The 23,856-nt window shown below is 41.7% G+C and overlaps 1 protein-coding gene across 1 annotated transcript; it reads left to right on the forward strand.

The window, feature by feature from the left end:
* Positions 1-5: 5 nt before the first annotated feature.
* LOC138981282 (kelch-like protein 18) lies at positions 6-19,664 on the forward strand. Its single transcript, XM_070354140.1, has 9 exons — positions 6-695; positions 2,918-3,491; positions 3,944-4,135; positions 5,348-5,471; positions 7,006-7,187; positions 8,391-8,571; positions 8,991-9,106; positions 13,287-13,396; positions 14,924-19,664. Exons 2-9 carry the CDS (start codon positions 2,946-2,948, stop codon positions 15,156-15,158), a joined length of 1,686 nt encoding a protein of 561 aa, XP_070210241.1. The 5' UTR covers positions 6-695; positions 2,918-2,945; the 3' UTR covers positions 15,159-19,664.
* Positions 19,665-23,856: the final 4,192 nt, after the last annotated feature.

Genomic DNA, 23,856 nt, shown 5'->3' on the forward strand with positions numbered 1-23,856 from the left:
ATGCAATGACCGGACCGAGGGAGGTTGCTACGGCCTAGATTTGTTTTTGTTTTACCTAAGTAGGGTTTTTCTCTCATATTACAAGCCACAACCATAATAATGAAGCTCTTGATCTTGATGGTTACGCTGCTGGGTACCAGAAGACTGGCATAAATGCAGCGGGGGAGAGTGCGGCAGCCTAATGGTGGTGAACGGCTGCTAGCTTGGCTTTAAATGCCAATGCTTTTGGAGGTTACAATATTGTCCTCAAGTAGATTCCAGTCTTGTGCCATCTTCACAAAAAAGGAGTTCCTAAACTGATCAGTGCGACCTTGGGGCACTGAATAGGGTCTAGAATTGTTTCTTGAATACTGTGAGACGATGTTGGATGTGTGATGGTCAGAGTGTCTTACTGGCCTGATTTTACGGCCCTGCTTCTGTTCAGTTAAGAACTGGTGTGATGGTAGTGCCGGTACCAGCCCCTCAACCACCCTATAGAAGAACGTCAGACGGAGTTGTTGACGTCGCTGTTGCAGAGGTTGGAGTCCAGTTTTCTCTAGGAGTCTGTTGACGCTGCCGGGGGTCGATGACCTGAAGTCGCCTGTGATAAACCTCGAGGCTTTGCGTTGTACGCGTTCGATGCAGTCAATGTCTTTCTTCAGGTAGGGGTCCCAGACAACCGCCCCATACTCCAGGAGGGGACGCACAAGGGAGAGGTAGGCCTGCTGACGGCAACGAGGCTTATAATACTCTTAGTCTTTACACACCTGTAAATGTGCCTGGCAACGAAAATGAAAGGGTTACAAGCTGGCAGCATGTTGCATAAGAATTAAAGATGATAACTTGTACTTGTTGTAGCTGTACACTTCAAGTTAAAGCGTTTAATCCGATGATCTATAGTGTGTACGACTTGTGCATGAAATATGCGTGGTGGTGACTAAAGTATAGCCTCAACAAAATTAGACGGGTTGACAAAGTAGTTTTACGGGATAGAGTTAATGATAAGTAATATTTAAACTTCAGTGTGTGTTGATTTTCTAAATTGATTTTTGGTCTCGGCTACGCATTAGCACCATGACTTGACGGTCGTGGCGGAAGAAGAAAAAGAAGCGTGCAGAACCAGGCTCTTGCTCATTCAGTTGACTGTCTAGAACCTAAGAAAGATCTGCATTCATGGCCTAACAGAAGTGCATTTAAACATTAACTGGGAAAAACAGAAATACAGTTTAGAGTTATGTTACAAAAATTGGACTTACATCTTCTTCTTTTTCTTCTTCTGCGTTCATCCTGCACTTCACAGGTTGAAACTCCCAGTCCCACTTAAAGTGCATCTGTTACATGTCAATGTCATGCAGACCTCAATCTAGTGAACTGCACGATCTATTAGGAGGACAAAAGTCAAATCAAGCCGGCATCTGCATGATTCTGGATACAGAGGAAACCCCCTTTTAAGACCCGCCGGTTAAGACCCCCTCCCTTTTAAGACCATGTTTTCTTAGACTCTGTTCATAAGCTCTGTAAATTTACCCCTGTTTTAAGACCCCTCCTATTTAAGACCTGATTTTTGGAGGTCTTAAAAGGGGGGTTCCACTGTATAACATTGCAGTTGGCGGTATATTTGTTGGCGTCATGTAACACTAGAGAATGTTTCAGCTAGCCTAGGTGTAATATTTATGCAATTGGCCTGGTATCAAAAAAGTAAATAAATTAAGTATTGCATGCAGAAAGTTTGGCAAGATAGTTTTTAAACAAGTTTCTCAAAGTACGGTAATTAGAAAGTATATATATATATATTGTAAAGCAGAAAGGGTTTGATTTAATTATTGTTGCAAGAATTGATGACCGATTATTTTCTTCTTTTGTTTACAAGTTTTTATGGCATAGTCCTTCCCATGTGAACAGTTAGGCTCACCATACCCCCCCCCCCCCCCCCCACCCTAATCTCAGATCTGGCTATGCAGGCACTTAGTTTTTACATTGGATCAGACCATAGATCCCTCCACTTTAGCACATAAAAAAAAATCAACAGCCTGGTGTCTGTGCAAAAGGGGAACTTTTTATGAATTGGTTTCTTTATTTAAATGCCCCTGTTGGCCAAAATTAAATCATCAGAAAATGCCAACTCAGGTTGAGGGAGGTACCTGTTTTTAATGTGTGCTTTAAAAAAAATCTTTAAAAAAGCTGTTGGTTTAAACAAGTTTATTCAGTAAATTTCATTGGAATATTGCCGCATACATGAAATAAGGAACATGGAGCACAACAAGCTAGGCTTATGAGCGTACTCTTAAAAGCAAATGAAATTTGGCGGACGATTTTAATATAACAAGTTTGAAATAATGTCAAAATAATAATGGTGAATTATGGTAGACAAACATGTAACAATAAAAGGAACAAAAAACACAATGCTAAACTAACAACAGTACTCACACGCGCTCGCACACTCACTCGCACACTCACTCGCACACACACGCACACAATGACTTCTACATGGTAGAAAATAGAATACTACCAGAACAAGAAAATGTAAACAGCACTGCACATGGTCGTTTCAAACATGGATGAGATAAATGCATTCATTATTCAAAACGTTTGCTTAATAAGATAAACCTGAATAACTGGTCAAATATCAATGCATTTTTGCTGTCTGACTTGTCTCTATTGCCATACAGAAAACCTGTTGCAACGTATTTATTTCCTCCAGAGTTTACGTTTTTTAAATCAAATTTTGAATACCAAATTCTTTCTTCATGGGTGGGATTCTTCTGGAATATAATTATATATGCCGGAAATCCGGATTTGATTATGGCCTTCTTTTTTTTTCTCTTTTTTTTGGGGGGGGTGGGGGGGGGGGGGGGGGGGGTTGGTTGAGGTTCAGGATTCATTACATATTTTAGTCCCACCCATGTTTCTTTGATTATGCTTTTTATCCCTCTTACAGTTAATTTGGACCGACACTTGACGTGAAGATGGAAAGAGAAGGAGAAGTGTTGTTCAGCAGGCTGGTAGCACAGATGCACACCCTGTGGAAGCAAGAGCTGCTGTGTGATATTCACCTTCATGTCCAGGACAGGGTGATAGCTGCCCACCGGGTGGTGCTTGCAGCCCTCAGTCCCTATTTCCGTGCCATGTTCTGCTCTCAGCTCAACGAAAGCCACCAGCCCACTGTGACAATTCAGGGTTTCAGCTATCCCGTCATTTACATGATCGTCGAATACGCCTACACTGCAGACATACCCCTTAATGAGGACAATGTGCAGAACATTCTTCATGTCGCGTCTGTGATGCAGATTGAGTCCCTAGAACACTTGTGTACGCAGTTTCTTGCAGAGCGTTTGAACCCATCAAACTGTTTAGGTATTCGCGAGCTAGCACAGTCTTTTGGCTGTTATGATCTTCAAACCAAAGCGGACAGTTTTTGCGAAGACAATTTCAGTAAAGTTTCCCAAAACGAAGAATTCCTGAAGTTGTCTGCAAATCAGGTGATAAATCTTGTGGCTCGAGATGCCTTGAAGGTAAGTGGAGCTGTGTAATATTGTGAAGCTGTGTAATATTGTGAAGCTGTGTAATATTGTGAAGCTGTGTAATATTGTGAAGCTGTGTAATATTGTGAAGCTGTGTAATATTGTGAAGCTGTGTATTATTGTGAAGATGGCGCTAATTTCTACTTTTATAATATCGTTTTGAAGATTCTTATTTATCTTCCAATTGCACATTGTACTTGACATCTTTGCTTAGCTCCTATTCAACTATGCAAGCAATCAACGATTGCGATACAGTCAGCAATTCAGGCAATGGATTTTCTTTGATGTAAGCTATGAGAAATACCCTAGAAAATGGGGTGGAGTGTGAGCATTGGTATGAGAGAAAGAAAGTGAAAGATTAATTGAAGGGGTATTTTTAGATTGATCCTGTAAATATCTAGGTACAGAACTGTGTCTGAGTGTACACATCCAGATGTTGACAGGTTCGAACAGAAGAGGAAGTGTACACGGCAGTGATTGGCTGGTTGGAATACGCTGCTGAGGAGCGAGCAGAGGACATGGTGAAGATAATGGAGAAAGTGCGTCTGCCTCTCGTCCGCTGGGAATTTTTGATGGGCAAAGTCAGAAATCACAAATTGTTCACCAACAACGATCAGTGTCGGCAATATTTACAGGTTTGTGATTTTGGTTGTATTTGTCAGATATGATGGAACTTTATTTGAAGTATTCCATTTGGATTTCCATTGGAATCTATAAACAAGTCGCGTAAGGCGAAAATACAACATTTAGTCAAGCTGTCAAACTCACAGAATGAAACTGAACGCAATGCAATTTTTTAGCAAGACCGTATACTCGTAGCATCGTCAGTCCACCGCTCGTGGCAAAGGCAGTGAAATTGACAAGAAGAGCGGGGTAGTAGTTGCGCTGAGAAGGATAGCACGCTTTTCTGTACCTCTCTTCGTTTTAACTTTCTGAGCGTTTTTTTAATCCAAACATATCATATCTATATGTTTTTGGAATCAGGAACCGACAAGGAATAAGATGAAAGTGTTTTTAAGTTGATTTCGAAAATTTAATTTTGATCATAATTTTTATATTTTTCATTTTCAGAGCTTGTTTTTAATCCAAATATAACATATTTATATGTTTTTGGAATCAGAAAATGATGAAGAATAAGATGAACGTAAATTTGGATCGTTTTATAAAAACTTTTTTTTTTTACAATTTTCAGATTTTTAATGACCAAAGTCATTAATTAATTTTTAAGCCACCAAGCTGAAATGCAATACCTAAGTCCGGCCTTCGTCGAAGATTGCTTGGTCAAAATTTCAATCAATTTGATTGAAAAATGAGGGTGTGACAGTGCCGCCTCAACTTATACAAAAAGCCAGATATGACGTCATCAAAGGTATTTATCGAAAAAAAGAAAAAAACATTCGGGTTTATCATTCCCAGGAACTCTCATGTCAAATTTCATAAAGATCGCTCTACACACACACACGCACAGACAGACACACACACACACATACACCACGACCCTCGTCTCGATTCCCCCTCTATGTTAAAACATTTAGTCAAAACTTGACTAAATGTAAAAAAAAGTAGGAATCACAAGCTGGCAAAGCGAACAGGCAGCTTATTGGGTAAGTTTAACTTAAGCTTGTTTCATTATTCATCATTCATACTTATAACAGAGGAAGACATTTCACTTCAGATTGTTCAGTATTCTTAGAGTTGTATTGCTTGCTTGCATGAACGATGCAAGTAAGCGAGTCTCAAAATTATTTGAAAAGTATTTTGTACCTGTATGTACATGTATACAGACAGACAGTTTAGTAACTTAAGATGGAATGTTTATAATCTTGTTCTTTATACTTGATGAACAGCAAGCGCGTGCATTCCAAGCCAGCAGCTACCATCCAGATCTGAACAACTTTGCCTTCAATGAGGCAGTGCTGCTTGCTCAGCCCCGGATTGGCTATGGGGCCACTGACTTCTTGTATGCAGTGGGTGAGTGCTGCTTTACTATGAGTTATTTCTAATATGCTGACTGTTACCAAATGATAACAGACATGTCGAGAAAAAAGATATCAAGCATGAGCCTTTATCATTTGCTAAGAGTCAGCATATTAAAAATAACGGTTTTATTACCGTTTAATTCGACCAAAAGAAATTTCGAAGCGACCCCACGAATTACACAGAACAGCCGCAATGGGAACTTGAGCGCTCCTACCTGATTATGCCTGTCAGTCAAAGAATTCTCGTGACCTGGGTCAGCCAATCAGAGTAACACACCTGACGTGATGAATATTCACAGGTCAAATGCGTTTGACACACAACAATCTCACAAGATAAACCGGCCATGTTGAACATGCGTTTCGGTTGCTTCGCTTTTTCTTGTTGAACAGAGAGCGACAGATTTAGAACCAACTCCAGACGGATGGGAAATGACGTGAAGATGCATTTGATGTAAAGCGAGTGACGCAATTTCACTTGATTTTTCCGAACTTTGATAATTTAGATTTCAAGTGAGCGGGTCGGCATTGCACACTCAGAAGATGGGCGGTGCAAATTGCTGTTCCGTAAAGCACCCACCGACAAAACTCGCTTCGGTATTTTTTAGATAAAGAAAGTATTATCTGACAGCATTTGAAGTGTCATTCTGAAGAGTAAATCATTGTGGATTTAAATTTTTACTTTGTCTTGTTAATTTTTAGCGTGATAAACAAAAAGGGTCCCTGCCTGAACGTTATAACATTTAGAGGGTCACCTAGAATCCGTACTGATTGGTCAAAAAGCCAGATGGGGCATTGAATTGGTATAAAATATGAGGAAGTACAAGGCACCAGATTCGTGGACTTTATTTGCATAATGTGTGAGTTTGATGGTTTCATGTTTTGGTTTATACCCTCAGGAGTACACTACATTGGGGTGTGCACGTTAAAGATCTCACGATTGACAAAAGGGTCTTTCCTGGCAAAATTGTATAGGCATAGATAAAAATGTCCACCAAAATACCCGTGTGACTTGGAATGATAGGCCGTGAAAAGTAGAATATGCGCCGTAATGGCTGTGATCTGCTGGCCGATGTGAATGCGTGACGTATTGTGTAAAAAAAAGTCCATCTCACACGGCATAAATCCCTGCGCCTTAAATATGTGCGCAATATAAAATTGCATAAAAAAAATAAAAAAAATAAAAAAATCCCTGTGCTTAGAACTGTACCCACGGAATACGCGCGATATAAGCCTCATATTGATTGATTGAGGAGTTCCTTGCGTGATGGTTTTGTTCCCTTTTTTCTAATACTTGTATAGTGTTGACTTTCCTTGAACGAGTTAGTTTCTGAAATCCGCTCTTACAAAGTGGTTTTATCTTTATACACTTGATGAGAACACCAACAAGAATAATGGTGTTTGTATGCATGAGGCTTGGATTGGGAGCTTTTTTCGCTTTTGTCTATTTGTTTGTTGTTGTCTTATCCAGGTTTTTTCTTCACTGCATCAATACTCTGTTGACTGTTGTGTTCATTTATTTGCTGCAGGTGGTGAGACAACGAACCGAGAACTGATAACTATGGTGGAGGGATACAACCCTGTCAGCAACAAGAGCACAGAGTTGTCTGCCATGCCAACTGCCCGTCGCAGCCTGGGCATTCTAATAGTGGACAACATGATATTCGCTGTGGGAGGGTCTGACAAAGGTGCAGCTGTCAGCACTGTCGAGGTAACTGGGAGGTTAAAATGGTCAGGGAAATTATTTTTTTCAAGGTTGCACAAGACACTTAAAGGCATACTAACGCGCTCCCGTGTTTACGATGTGTAGTTTGCCCACAATCGATGTCAAATGCATCATAAGGCCATATAATGACGATATGTCGCAATGCGCGGACCATATACATGCATTACAGCTTGTTCTAGCCTCTGAAAAAGTGAGGATGTCAACAAAGACGCGGAGTTATTTCCCTTGCATAAACGTTACATGTGTTGCCAAATCTATAAATAGGACCATCTAGATCAAAATAAAAATTCAAATATCTCAACATTTAAGGGGTCCTAGACCACAATATTTTGCAGGGAACTTAATTTAGCATGTCTCCAGCTGTTGGTAAAGCAATTAGCGTGTATAGTCATCAAGTACATATGCCTTTAAGGGTCTCCTTGTATGCTCTTGGGAACCTTTGCGTACCCACAGCAGTTTTTGTAGGGCTAAGAAATGAGCTCTAAACTCTCAATCCTGTTTGAATGGCTTTGCCTCCAAATGTGATTGTTGTGCTTTGGGCACTATGTTACAAGTAGATGGTTTTACCAGCTGACTGAAGTGTTGAATTAACTTGATGTTTAACTCGCCATCTTGACATTTCTTTAGTCTGCTCAGTCATCCACAAACCCCATTCAAGCCTGCTTAACGCTGTTTTAAACATGTTTTTCAAACACATTTCTATGATAAGTCATGCATAAAGATGTCAGAGTATGCATTGATTACACGTTTTACAGTATAGTGTATCCCTCAGTTGCATACTTTGAATGTCAAAAGAAATAGCTATCGAAGCCACAGATGAAACATTGTTAAACATATTTATGGGGCAGCCTTGGGGCAAGGATTTTTAGGTTGGATTTATGTGTGCTTTTTTCATTGTTGGTTGTCTTCTTCTTTCATAATATGCCAGTCATGATGATTTTTGTGGTCCAAACTGTTCATCCTGACAAATCTATCTGGAGAAATTTGAAAATGAGGCACACTAGCACTGGAAGCATTTTGAATATTGAGAACATTGACTCATGCATTCTTCTTTTGTTTTATTGAGGCGTTCATTACTTCACACTTATGACACTGAGAAGGATAAGACTAAGACAAAAATATTAACATGTTTCAGGGTTTTGACACTGAGCAAGGTAAGACTAAGAAAGATATATTTACATGTTTCAGGTTTTTGACATTGAGACGGGTGTTTGGAAGACCAGGGCTTCACTTTGTCGGCCGAGGACGAGCGTGGCAGCTGCTGTTCTTGAAGGACAAGTGTTTGCTGTGGGAGGGCACGATGGTCAAAGGGCGCTGTCCTCAGCAGAAATGTACGATTCAGACACTGACTGTTGGAACCAAACAGCAGGTGAGTGTCTCTGGCATCTTGATTCCTCTCTCATGCAGCTTGGAACTTTTACTCTCAGGTCAGCTACGAAGAACTAGCCGGGAAGAGTGGACACGTCAGCCCAGTAGGGCAGCTATTCTTGGGGAGGCAAGAACAACAACCGTCGAAGACGGAAGACAGCAGCCAACTTGGCATTTGAAGAAAATCAACTGCCTTTGCATTCTCCGATAACATGGTGAACATTTGTTCAGTCACCAAAAAGAATTTGATATCACCATCATATTTTTTCTTCTTCAAGATAGTCTACTATCGCTTCTTTTTTTTCAAAGCCCTGAATGCTTACGCTTGATATTAATAAGTACTTTTTTTCTCTCAAGTTTTCAAACATTCCCATGTCAGATGTATTCACAGGAACTGTTGCACTCTAACCTTTGTTTCAGAACTTCAGACACCTCGCAGTATGGCATCCTCTGTGTGTTTAAAGAATCGTCTGTATGTACTGGGTGGCTATGACGGAGAGATGGATCTGCGGTCAGCGGAGAAGCTGGACAGCAGGGTGAGAGTTGCGACACAGATGTTCTCAGTAATTGATGGAGAGGAACCCCTTTTAAGGCCCCTTAATAAAAAATGAAGAGAGAAATGTAAGCTTTACGTCCTCACGGCAAAGCCATTAGGGGCATGTGAGATGGAAAAACCCGGCTTTGTATAAAAAAGGAAAATAAAAATGCAAGGGTTGCAGACAGCCGTCCGCTAGAGGAGACCTGAAGTGGGCTAGGGACCAGGCTGGGCCATCTTGGGTCAGTGCTGTAATGGTTACTTTGTGGGCTGTTGGCCGATCGGACACAGGGGCTTAATATTTTTGCATGCATGTATTCTTGTTTCCAAGGCCTGAGACTTTCGCTGTGACCCTGGGATCTTTATCGTGCGCATGCATGCACACGGGGGTGTTCGGACACTGAGGAGAGCCCCTTAAATTTAAGACTCCCTCCTTTTTAAGACCTTGTTTTCTCAGACTTTCTGTTCATAACCTCTGTAAAATGACCCCCATTTTAAGACTCCCTCCTTTGTGAGACCTGATTTTCTCAGATTTGTGGTGGTCTTAAAATGGGGGTTCCACTGCATTGTATGCATGCAGACATCTTTTTGTATTTAGTCAAGTTTTGACTAAATATTTTAACATCGAGGGGGAATCGAAACGAGGGCCGTGGTGTATGTGCGTGTGTGTGTGTGTGTGTGTGTGTCTGTGTGTCTGTGTGTGTGTGTGTGTGTGTGTAGAGCGATTCAGACTAAACTACTGGACCGATCTTTATGAAATTTGACATGAGAGTTCCTGGGTATGAAATCCCCGAACGTTTTTTTCATTTTTTTGATAAATGTCTTTGATGACGTCATATCCGGCTTTTCGTGAAAGTTGAGGCGGCACTGTCACGCCCTCATTTTTCAACCAAATTGGTTGAAATTTTGGTCAAGTAATCTTCGACGAAGCCCGGACTTCGGTATTGCATTTCAGCTTGGTGGCTTAAAAATTAATTAATGACTTTGGTCATTAAAAATCTGAAAATTGTAAACAAAAATAAAAATTTATAAAACGATCCAAATTTACGTTTATCTTATTCTCCATCATTTGCTGATTCCAAAAACATATAAATATGTTATATTTGGATTAAAAACAAGCTCTGAAAATTAAAAATATAAAAATTATGATCAAAATTAAATTTTTCAAATCAATTTAAAAACACTTTCATCTTATTCCTTGTCGGTTCCTGATTCCAAAAACATATAGATATGATATGTTTGGATTAAAAACACGCTCAGAAAGTTAAAACAAAGAGAGGTACAGAAAAGCGTGCTATCCTTCTTAGCGCAACTACTACCCCGCTCTTCTTGTCAATTTCACTGCCTTTGCCATGAGCGGTGGACTGACGATGCTACGAGTACACGGTCTTGCTGAAAAATGGCATTGCGTTCAGTTTCATTCTGTGAGTTCGACAGCTACTTGACTAAATATTGTATTTTCGCCTTACGCGACTTGTTTGTTTTTGGTGTGTGTGTTTGTGTGTGTGTTTGTGATTGTGGTGTGTGTGTGTGTTTGTGATTGTGGTGTGTGTGTGTGCGTGTGTGATTTGTGGTGTGTGTGTGTGTGTGTGCATGTGTGATTTGTGGTGTGTGTGTGTGTGATTTGATTGTGGTGTGTGTGTGTGTGTGTTTGTGATTGTGGTGTGTGTGTGCGTGTGTGATTTGTGGTGTGTGTGTGCATGTGTGATTTGTGGTGTGTGTGTGATTTGTGATTTGTGGTGTGTGTGTGATTTGTGGTGTGTGTGTGTGTGATTTGTGGTGTGTTTGTGATTTGTGGTGTGTGTGTGTGTGTGTGTGTGTGTGTGTGTGGTTTGTGGTGTGTGTGTGATTTGTGGTGTGTGTGGTTTGTGGTGTGTGTGTGTGTGTGTGTGTGTGTGATTTGTGGTGTGTGTGTGATTTGTGGTGTGTGTGGTTTGTGGTGTGTGTGGTTTGTGGTGTGTGTGTGTGTGTGTGTGTGTGTGTGTGTGTGTGTGCATGTGTATGCATGTGTATGTGACAAAGTGATTTGGTATCACTCAGAAAGAGATCAGTTGTTTGAATGGAGGGCATACAGTGATACTGGTTAATAGGGCATCTGTGACTCATCTGCTGTGGTAAAAGGATGTAAGTTTTTCTTCCTTGCTGTGTTTGGGCAGGGGAGAGAGTTATTGTGTGATTTTTACACAGGTTTCAACAATTCTGGTTTGGTTGTCTCCCTTGGTGCATGCTGTGTTTCCCCCACTTTCCTCTCTCGCTCTCTCTATCTCTCTCTCTCGGTCGCTCTCTCTCGTTCTCTCTCTCTCTCTCTCTCTCTCTCTCTCTCTCTCTCTCTCTTGCTCGCTCGTTCGTGATTTCTTTTTGTTTTCCTTACTTTTCCATTTCAATTGGTTTTTCCCTCAGCCCATTCAATCCTCTTCACTCTGTGTCTGAATTTTTTCGTTTCTCTATCCTTTTCTTTCATTTTCACCCTCTCTGCTCTTTCGATACTGTGGTCCATGTGCCTGTGATGAAAGGACACCCTCTGGACCACCCCAATGCGTTCCTACCTTGTAGATAGCCTGTCATGACAGGTTTACCTAAGTAACGGTAATCGATAAAGGTCCAACAGAAGATGCCCTTTATTGGGAGGTGCCCTGTCATCAGAGGCGCCTCAGATTGCAAGTACATTTGTACAGTCAAACCTGTCTTAACCACCTCTCAGTAGCATCCACCTGTCTATACAACCATCCCAAATCATCCCATATGAGTTTTTCTTCTGTATAATTCAAGTTACCATAGCGGCCCTCTGTCAAAAACAACCGCGGTCGGTCCCTTAAAGACATGATAAATTGATAATGAGGAACCAAGACGTCTCTTTTTGACCATCTCTTTAGAAGTGAAATCTCTGACGTCAAAGTTTGAAATGATGTTATAACATGAATAATGGCGTCATTCACGGACACATTCTGTGTCGCCCAAGGAAATAACATTGAATTTAGAGACCGAAGTTTGTCTCGGTGACTTAAAAATATTAGCAGTAGAAAATCTATCGTAAGGTCACCGCCAGACTGTGCATGTATCGCTATCGTGTATCATTAAGTGGTCTTTATAGGCAGGTTCAATTGTACAGTGGAACCCCCTTTTAAGACCCCCCAATTGAAGACTCCCTCCATTTTTACATTTAGTCAAGTTTTGACTAAATGTTTTAACATAGAGGGGGAATCGAGACGAGGGTCGTGGTGTATGTGTGTCTGTGTGTGTCTGTCTGTCTGTCTGTGCGTGTGTGTGTGTGTGTGTGTGTGTATGTGTATCTGTGTGTGTATCTGTCTGTCTGTCTGTCTGTCTGTCTGTGCGTGTGTGTGTGTAGAGCGATTCAGACTAAACTACTGGACCGATCTTTATGAAATTTGACATGAGAGTTCCTGTGAATGATATGCACGGACGTTTTTTTTCATTTTTTCGATAAATACCTTTGATGACGTCATATCCGGCTTTTTGTAAAAGTTGAGGCGGCACTGTCACTCACTCATTTTTCAATTAAATTGATTGACATTTTGGCAAAGCAATCTTCGACGAAGGCCGGACTTTGGTATTGCATTTCAGCTTGGTGGCTTAAAAACTAATGAATGAGTTTGGTCATTAAAAATCGGAAACTTGTCATTAAGATTATTTTTTTATTAAACAATGTCATCTTATTCCTTGTTGGTCCCTGATTCCAAAAACATATAGATAAGATATGTTTGGATTAAAAACAAACCACCGTACCACTGAACCAATGTACCAATGTACCACTGTACCAATGTACCACCGTACCACTGAACCATTGTACCAATGTACCAATGTACCACTGTACCACTGTACCACTGTACCACTGTACCACTGTACCAATGTACCACTGTACCACTGTATCACTGTACCACTGTACCACTGTACCACTGTATCACTGTATCACTGTATCACTGTACCACTGTACCACTGTATCACTGTACCACTGTATCACTGTACCACTGTATCACTGTATCACTGTACCACTGTACCACCTACAGTACTAGCATTATTGCCTGACATGTGTGTCTTTGTCGTGCAGCTAGTTGAGTGGCTGCCTATTGCCAGCATGCATGATTCCAGGTCGTATACATGTGTGAGCTCCATCCTGGATGACAAGATTGTTGTTGCCTGACATGTGTGTCTTTGCCGTGCAGCTAGCGGAGTGGCTGCCTATAGCCAGCATGCATGATTCCAGGTCGATGTGTGGGGCAGCCGTCTTGGATGACAAGATCCTTGTTGCCGGGGGAAGCAGCGGGGCACAGTGGTGAGTCATGTTACAGTGGAACTCCCTTTTAAGACCCCGAGTTTAAGACTTCCTCCCTTTTAAGACCCTGTTTTCTCAGACTTTTTGTTGATAACCTCTGTGAATTTACCCGCATTTTAAGACTCCCTCCTTTTTGAGACCTAATTTTCTCAGATTTTTGGAGGAAAGGGGGTTCCATTGTATCAGTTTAAAGTTATGTTGTCATTTAAAAATACATTATTTTTTCTCTGTGAGTGGGGGGGGGGGGTGGTTTGCATTAACCATAAGTAGTTAATAGAAGTTTAGTTATTTTTGCGAAGCTTAGACGATTTTCAGGAGTAGATTTGGAAACAGAAAAGTTGATAGCTAATTATTTTGCAGACTTGCTTTCTTTATTTGGTGTTTAACGTCGTTTTCAACCATTCAAGGTTATATCGCGACGGATTTGCAGACTTGTCTGTGTATGTAGACTTGACTTGTGCAGAATGATTGGCTGTGTTAGTGCAAGTTAAGTTGATCTTTAAGGTTAATATTCAGTAGTTCAGACGGTACCTTTAATTTAGCAACTTAAACAAATGTGAAAGAAATTCAGAGAGAGGGATCGAGTCTTTGACATGTTGAAGAGAAGGTCTGAAAAAATCAGGTCCGAGCGAAGAGGTATGTTTTATATGGAGGGTCTGAAGGTTACCTGACTTCTCACATCCAGGTGCACAGACCCCCTTGAGCTTTCAGTCATGTCTCAGGCATCTATTAACACTTTCTACCCCACCTTTGTTGACCAAGTTTTTTTTAGCCGAGACCAGCTGTGCTGCACCAGATCACTCAGAATTGAAGTAACTGTGTAGGAACTGTGTATCAACACGCTGGAATGCAGGCGTTAGATCGACGTTACAGGAAGCGACTGAAGCTAACAGTCTGAGTGGATATGTCCGTACCAGGTCAGATAGAGCCATATGAGTGGGTACGGATATATCCGTACCTGGGAGTCAATGAGTTAATGGATTTCTTGCCAGGAGTTGATAACTGCAACTTTTTTACGATATTATTTTTTATAATTGTATCGGCATTACAGCTTTAGGCGGAAAATGCTCAACTAAATAAGGCAGAAATACTCGATCAGGCCCCTCAAGTGAACTAATTACATCAATGGAAAGCCTAAATAGAAGTCTATTAGTCTCGATGAGAGGTTAGAGACTATTTCGGGTAGTTTACGTCAAGACAATACATGTATGTGTTTGATTACATCAGAAAATTTTAAAACATGGAATTTGATTTCATTTTGGCATGCTGCACGCAGCCTTTAGCCCCAGAACGTGATCACGGGAAAATGTTAATTGCATTTAAGCGGGAGATACAAACTGCATACATTGTATGTGCATGTGGCTGGCAACAGTAAAGGTATGTGTGCAGTCAATTGTGGGATAGTTGTGTAAATGTTTTGACTGTTTATATCCTTATCTGTGACAAAGGACAAATCGTTGCTTCAAAAATGATCTGAGCAGTTTCGCATCTTCATTTTGTGTTTCATTGAATTTCTTTGTCCTCCAGTTTGTCCAGTGTGGAAATGTACAACCCCAGCAGTGACCAGTGGACAGTATTGCAGCCACTGACCAGTCCTCGTCGTGGCCTTGGCCTTGCCGTCATAGGGGGCGCTGTGTATGCTGCAGGAGGGCATGATGGGAAAAAGTACTTGAACTCTGTGGAAAAATTCAACATGTATGATCAAGGATGGACTGTGGTTGGATATTTGGCAGAGTGTCGTGGAAGATTTGGTTTTGCTTAGAACATTACAAAATAACAATTTTAATTTTTTTATTTTTTTTTAAAGATTTGAACACCTTATCTGTTATTACAGGGAAAGTAGAGGTGCCAAGTAAATGTTCACACAATTAAGTTAGGAGAGATGCACTTTTTTTGTCTGTCACCCAAGGGCATTAACTCATTTTTGTTTGACTGATGGCAATTTAAGAAGAAGTGGAACAATCTTAATCTAGTCAACTGATCAGATTTACGGGTTCATGCTATCTTTTTAATTGCAGCCAAAGACAGAGCGATCACGTTGTACTTAATCTGGTTGCAATAATTGAAAGTCTAGCTTGTGTAGTATTATGTCCAGCTGCAAGACTGGGTTGTAAATCATATGAGCAACTAAGCTGTCTTGTTTGCTTTCAATATGTGTTCAAATCAGTGTACAGTGTTCATTTAGTTACAAACACTGGTTTTGCATCTGATGCATTTACATAGGTTTATCACCAGTGAAATAAGTTATTTTATGTCATTGTGTGTTAAGACCTTTGCTCATTTCTAAACATCGCACGCTGAAGAAGAAGATTGCTCATTTCTAATGTGAGCATGTGGAACTATAAATTCCTGAATTAGATAGTCAAACCTGCCCTTAAGACCACCTGTCTAAGGAGACCACCTGTCTAAGACCACCTGTCTAAGGAGACCACCTGTCCAAGGAGACCACCCCAAAGTATCCCCAAGGGTTTTTACTATATAAATGACCTGTGTAAAGAGACTACCTGCCTGTCGAGACCAAAGACCACCCAATTTCGGTCCCAAAACACGGTTTCGACCTGTCGTGGGAGACCACCCGACGTCTTTTCCAAAACAAACCCACTTGACATTACAGGGCAGAACATGAGGTCAAGTATGGTCCATGACAGTTGTATGGTCTGACCTGATCTCATTGAGGCTTGACAGTCACCCACCCTTTTCCAAACATCCCGGCCACACGTAAGGCCCTGGGCTTCTAGACCGCTAATTGCAATCGCTCGTCTGTGACGAGAGCAACGTTCAAGTGTTTCTGGGAAGATGGGAGTTTGCCAAATGCCGAACCTGTCTAAAAAGACCACCTGTCAAAAGAGACCACCTGTCTAAAAAGACCACCTGTCAAAAGAGACCACCTGTCTAAAAAGACCACCTGTCAGAAGAGACCACTTTTTCTCAGTCCCTTGGGTGGTCTCTTTAGACAGGTTCGACTGTACTGAAAGGGGCAACTTGTACTGAAGGTAGTCACATAAAGCAACACTCTGTCAATATATGACATGCTGCTGCAAGGTTAAACTTTATTTTAAGGATTGCTTGATATGCGTTTAGGTTATGCTCAGAGAGGTGTGTGTGTGTGTGTATGTATATTTGTGTGTTAGTGTGTGTGTAATTGTGTGTGTGTGTGTGTGTGTGTGTGTAATATGTATATGTTATTTGTATTTTTGACCAAAATATGACATATATATGTTACATTGACCGAGACAGTCATTGTTCTCTGTGACTATGCTAGCAGTGGAGGTGAACAATGACTGTCAAGATCTGTGTCAAATGTAATTTCATATTTTGTTAAAAACATTCAAATAACATTTATGAATCAATCCATTATTTTTGGAATTCCTTTTTATGTTTTACGATAGAACACATGCTAACATGCACTCTTGTGTAGTTTCAGCCAGCCGCCTAAATATTTTCAATCAGTACATTGTGTTTTAAACTTGGGTATGATTTTAGAACTAAACTAAAAGTTTACTCTGTTACATTGTTTTACATTGTGATTTTGTTTCCACTTGGAAAAATGTATTCTCCTTTCCAATTTACACTCCTCTGGTTTTAGTTTTTGGTAAGTGTAAAAAGAATTCTTGAAATGTATTGTGAAATATTGTGCTTGTGGTATTCATTCTGTTTTGATGCAGGTGTTGTGGGTAGTAATGAAGAGAACATCTTTTTCTTCTAGGTTTTTGTGTGGCTCTTCTTCTTTTTTTTTTTTACCGTTTAAAAAAAAACAACTTTTCCTTGAAACACTTTAAGCTCACTACACTGGAGTGTTTTCTTCAGTACAGAAGAATATGCATTAAGTGCAGTCTTCTTCTTCAGCGTTCGAGAATTGTCTGGTTACGTGTGAGCTCGTTTGCCCATTTGGGTTCCCCACTCTATACTCTGAGAGCATAGTCAGCTTCACTCGACTTTCGTTGAGTAGGCATGCTGGGTATTTTCATGTTTCCATAACCCACCGAACTCTGACATGGATTACAGGATCATTTCCGTGCGCACTTGGTCTTGTGCTTGCGTGTACACACGAAGGGGGTTAAGTCACTAGCAGGTCTGCACATAAGTTGACCTGGGAGATCGGAAAAATCTCCACTTTTAACCCACCAGGGATTCGAACTCATGACCTCCCGATTAGGAGGCCGACGTCTTACCACCATGCCACTGCGCCCGTCATTAAGTGCAGCATTTGCATGTTATACTGCACATCAAATATAGCTCCAATGAAATTTAATTTTTATCATTTGTTTGCTGGCATAATTTACATGACCGGTGCCAATTTCATTTGACTTTTCATATTTTTATGGCATATCATTTGCGTACTTATGCAATGCCATTTCACAGTTCATGTTTGATTTTATATGATATATATGTCAGGCCTGGGAATGATACGCCTTTCGTTGTAAATACGACGAAGTCCTTTTTTAATTGTGCAAGAAAAGAGCCTCTGTGTGCCCTTAAAAATGCTTAAAACGCAACATTTTCCCGTCAGTACGCCCAAACCACTTTTACTCATTCCCAGGCCTGATATGTGTTCTTTTTTTGGGTTCCTGTGTGTGTGTGTGTGTGTGTGTGTGTGTGTGTGTGTGTGTGTGTGTGTGTGTTTTGTTTGTATTTATGTATTGTTGCTGTGTTTGTTTGTGTTTCGAGTCAGTTAATATTGACATGCTTTTTCACCCCTGTCTGAATCTCAAAGGACGAGTGTTAGCTGAGTGTAGAACGAACCAGAGAGAATTTTAATTTATTTTTTGGGTGTGTTATCTTGTGCATATACAGCATTTGAGTGTCTTCTTTATGTTTTAATGTGAAAGTGTGAGACAACGTGGACTGTATCGGTTATGTATGGTGAAAGGATTTACTCATCATGATTTTACATTTTTAATGTATCCTTGTGATCTGATTTTAAAGATTTTTTTCTACGAAAATGCTTTTTTTTGTCATATATTTATATACAAATAAATAAAGGGTTACTTTTGTAAAGAACCATGTGTCATTGTTTAACAGAGTAATTACTGATCTTTTTCATTGGTAGCCTTTATAAAAACCATTTTGTGGCATTTCTTTGAAGATATGGCGTCTGATTGGGTTCACTGTTGTTGCATGGGCAGACAGTGACCAGTGAACTTTCTTATTCATTTCAGAACCATCTAGATATTTAAAGGCACATTTCTTCCTGTGTAAATGATTGGGTACATTTTCCATGTGCCTGTACTCAGTGTTGCACAATCTTTACTTTTTTGACAAAACTAAAGGCACAGTCCTTTCCATGAAAATAGCTGTTACTCACCATTTATCTCAGATCTGGCCAGGCGTTTACTTGGGACAAGACCAGCCCCACTTGACACATACCAAACCTCAAGCTCCTGGCTGCTGCCTGTGCAGAGACAGATTTTTAGAATGAAGAATGATTTAGTGTCATTTTAATGAATTAATATCTGATCTTTTTAAGATATTAATTCATCAAAAAACCAATGCAAAACCAAGACACTGTGCACAGAAAACAGTCAGGCTATAGACCAGTCAGGCTATAGACCAGTCAGGCTATAGACCAGTCAGGCTATAGACCAGTCAGGCTATAGACCAGTCAGGCTATAGACCAGTCAGGCTATAGACCAGTCAGGCTATAGACCAGTCAGGCTATAGTCCTTTTCGGTATCTGAGGAGCTCTCGCGAGACACGCTCTTTGTTATGCTTTGAACATCGCGAGAACTTGGAACCTTGGCTTGTGCAGCTCGCATGAGATCACTGTACCGCATGCTTTGCTATGCTCTGAAGTTTGCGAGAGATCACGAGAGCTTGGAATACCGATAGGGTCTATTGAGCTGGTTTTGGTATCATTCCAAATGGAGGGATGGTCTTATCCCATGTTAAAGCCTTGCCAGCTCTGGCTGAGATGTGAGCTACATTGTTCACACGAGAAGGGCTGAGCCTTTAATTATACTGCCAGAACCGATGCCTTAAAGGCACAGTAAGCCTCCAGTAAACCATCACAGATACTGTCAGGCTTTTACACACAGTACAAACACCCTTTCATTTAAACACTCACCGCTTGAGAACATCCTATAGGTGCCCTCCGTAAAGAGCGAGCAATTTTCAAAGAATTTATTTTTGCGTGGTTTACCCCTCAGCCATTGTGAACCCGTGTGATCCAGTTTCCTTTTTTCACAAACTGATGCATTTAATGTTGCTCAGTCTTCGTCGTCACAATAGCGGTGCCGAAACACACACACACGCGCGCGCCCGCTCGCTCTCACACACACACATTCCTTCCTAACCCCAAAAGTGGGTTCACAGCCGATACTGCCTTTGTAGTGCACTTGGACTACAACGGCACTGCGCGCGGTGCCTTTCTAGTGCGCTTGCACTACAACCGCACTGCGCTCAGTATCCGCTCCGGCATGGACGAATTTTACACTAAAAAAGGCAGAAAATTTGACCTATTTCGTAGCCTATAGGGGACGGAATTTTGACGGAAAGAATGTCATCATCTTGAATATGGCATTCTTTCCGTTAAAAAAAGTGTTTCCGAGATATTTGTGGAGTGACATTTTGGGGTCATTTCCCGCTGTTTGCACCATGGAAAAAAAGTGGGTTTATGAAAATGAACCCACTTTTTTTCATGAACCCATTTGTGTCGAGTGTTTACAACAAAAAGAACCCATTTGTCACTTTTGGACTACACACGCACGCACACACCCACGCACACACACACACACACACACACACACACAAACAAACACACACACACACACACACACACACACACGTACATTAGCCAAGAGTGGATCACTGTGAGATGCATTACCACCGGATGTAATCAGTTCATCCAAGAAACTTGTACCTTTCCAAACCGTGCCGCTGCAAACTGACACGGTTGTGACAGGTCGAACTGGTCTCGGCGAAGCCTCATAATTATGCGAGCTTAAAACCTTAATTGTGAAAATGGATTTTCTTTAAATTCGGAGCACATTTTCAAAGTAAACATAACATATCAGAATATGTTTAGATTCAGAAAAGTATAAAGAATACAATGCAACAATTTTCAAATCTGTATGATCAATTGCATTTTCTCCCGGTGAAGCTGGATGGTATCCCATGTACAATACTGACTTTGACTTAGCACATGTTCTTGCCGGGATACATAATAAGGAAACTTTGCAATTTCCGTTGCCAAACTGTGGCTACAGTTTGAGAAACACACTAACTGACACCGTGGGTGTCGACCATCTCTTCGATTTTTGATCCAATGCTACCCACGGCCGGGGTGTACCAGCCCAGATTCCATAATCTCTTTCATTTGCGCTACCAACAAGGTTTCGGCCCCAGTTAATACCAACACAGTTTGTCATCAATCTTCGGGGGAATTCAAGCCCAACTCTGTGACAGTTTCCTCTAATAAAAGACAAACTTTACCCCAAATTCAGGGATTTTGCTGTAATCAGCGATAATGCTATGTCAGCTACCGCGGGGCCAAACAATTTATCTGTGTATATCCGGCTGTGAACTCCAACCGTGTCTTCTCCATCTGATCTCCACTAACGGTCCATTTTCGTGTCGGACCGCACTCAGCTGCTGCATTCTTGACCTCAGTGTTGGGCTGAGAGAGGGGGTAACCAAAGATCTTGTAGCATACAAGATCTTTGGGGTAACTGAACTACATTCTTGACCTCAGTGTCGACCAGAGAGAGGCCCGGGGTAACTGAACTACATTCTTGACCTCAGTGTTGGCCTGATAGAGGGGGTAACTGAACTACATTCTTGACCTCAGTGTCGACCAGAGAGAGGGGGTAACTGAACTACATTCTTGACCTCAGTGTTGGCCTGAGAGAGGGGGTAACTGAACTACATTCTTGACCTCAGTGTTGGCCAGAGAGAGGGGGTAACTGAACTACATTCTTGACCTCAGTGTTGGCCAGAGAGAGGGGGTAACTGAACTACATTCTTGACCTCAGTGTTGGCCTGAGAGAGGGGGTAACTGAACTACATTCTTGACCTCAGTGTTGGCCTGATAGAGGGGGTAACTGAACTACATTCTTGACCTCAGTGTTGGCCTGAGAGAGGGGGTAACTGAACTACATTCTTGACCTCAGTGTTGGCCTGAGAGAGGGGGTAACTGAACTACATTCTTGACCTCAGTGTTGGCCAGATAGAGGGGGTAACTGAACTACATTCTTGACCTCAGTGTTGGCCTGAGAGAGGGGGTAACTGAACTACATTCTTGACCTCAGTGTTGGCCTGATAGAGGGGGTAACTGAACTACATTCTTGACCTCAGTGTTGGCCTGAGAGAGGGGGTAACTGAACTACATTCTTGACCTCAGTGTTGGCCTGATAGTGGGGGTAACTGAACTACATTCGTGACCTCAGTGTTGGCCTGAGAGAGGGGGTAACTGAACTACATTCTTGACCTCAGTGTTGGCCTGATTGAGGGGGTAACTGAACTACATTCTTGACCTCAGTGTTGGGCTGAGAGAGGGGGTAACTGAACTACATTCTTGACCTCAGTGTTGGCCTGAGAGAGGGGGTAACTGAACTACATACTTGAGTTTTTTTTCCGGCTGACAGAACGTAACGTCATATATTATTACCGCGATTGAAGCATTATAGGGTTACACAAATCTACAGACACTATATCCCTGTCAGAACATTGTTGCTCACGTAGTAGGCTATGATTAGCGGCGTGGCTGTCCATGGCATAAAAAGGGTACAGGCAAAATTACAACAGCCTGGCTGTCGTTCTGTGTGCCGCTGAGTGGGATTTTTGTTTAACGAATTGATTTTGTAGGCCTACTTTAATTCATAAAAAAAGGCCAATTCCTCATAAGAGAAGGGTGCTGTTATTTGTTATGTGTCCAAGTGAAGGCCGGATGGTCTTATCCCATGTACAATATAAAAAAAAGCCTGGCCAGATCTGACTGAGATGGTGACTGGGATGATGACAGATGGTGACTGGGATGATGACAGATGGTGACTGGGATGATGACAGATGGTGACTGGGATAATGACAGATGGTGACTGAGATGGTGACTGGGATGATGACAGATGGTGACTGGGATGATGACAGATGGTGACTGGGATAATGACAGATGGTGACTGAGATGGTGACTGGGATGATGACAGATGGTGACTGGGATGATGACAGATGGTGACTGGGATGATGACAGATGATGACTGGGATGATGACAGATGGTGACTGGGATGATGACTGAGATGGTGACTGGGATGATGACTGAGATGGTGACTGGGATGATGACTGAGATGGTGACTGGGATGATGACTGAGATGATGACTGAGATGATGACAGATGGTGACTGGGATGATGACAGATAGTGACTGGGATGATGACTGAGATGGTGACTGGGATGATGACTGAGATGGTGACTGGGATGATGACAGATGGTGACTGGGATGATGACAGATGGTGACTGGGATGATGACTCAGATGGTGACTGGGATGATGACTGGGATGATGACTGAGATGGTGACTGGGATGATGACAGTTAGTGACTGGGATGATGACTGAGATGGTGACTGAGATGGTGACTGAGGTGATGACTGGGATGATGACTGAGATGGTGACGGAGATGGTGACTGAGATGGTGACTGAGATGGTGACAGGGATGATGACTGAGATGGTGACTGAGATGGTGACTGAGATGATGACTGAGATGATGACTGAGGTGATGACTGAGATGATGACTGAGATGGTGACGGAGATGGTGACTGAGATGGTGACTGAGATGGTGACTGAGATGGTGACTGAAATGGTGACTGAGCGGTCGATCTGCTTCTCACAGGAAGGACTGTGCATTTACCCATGCCACATAATGTTATCCCGGACAGAAGACAGTGTAATGTATCAGTAACGTGACAGAAGCAATATTGCCCCCCCCCCCCCCCCCCTCACAGGCGGTTACCGTGGAACGGTTCCCCTTTTTAGACCCCCGCTCAGAAAAAATCAATTCTGCGTTCTTGATAACTGTTTCGTCCAGACTGGACTCCAGCTTTTGCTTTTCTTATTTTTCTCTATCGTCCAAGCCCATAAAATCGAACAAGGCGGATTGCGTTTGGATTTCCCTCTTTCAGATGACTGAGATTGCCCCCCTTGAATCGATCGGTCTCAAGGCCAGTTACACGGTACTGGCCGCGTGTTCAAGATGTGGTGGAGGGTCACATTAGTCAAGCTCAGTGTCGAACTCACGGCCGAATGAAAGTGAACGCACTATCTCTACTTAATTAAGGTTAAGGGCCTGTGAGGACATAAAACCCAAATAGTTATAGTCAGCTCTGTAAAAAAAAAAAAAAAAACTCTAAAAAACAACATGGACAAGAACGACTGTGGTGGTGTTCCTCATCGATTACTCGCGAAAGAAAGTGACTTTAAATATTAGGCAATAACTTAGTTTATCGTACAATGGTCCATTAGTAGGGCTTTATTGATGC

The sequence above is a fragment of the Littorina saxatilis genome, linkage group LG12, assembly GCF_037325665.1.
Source record: "Littorina saxatilis isolate snail1 linkage group LG12, US_GU_Lsax_2.0, whole genome shotgun sequence".
Classification (NCBI taxonomy): Eukaryota; Metazoa; Mollusca; class Gastropoda; order Littorinimorpha; family Littorinidae; genus Littorina; species Littorina saxatilis.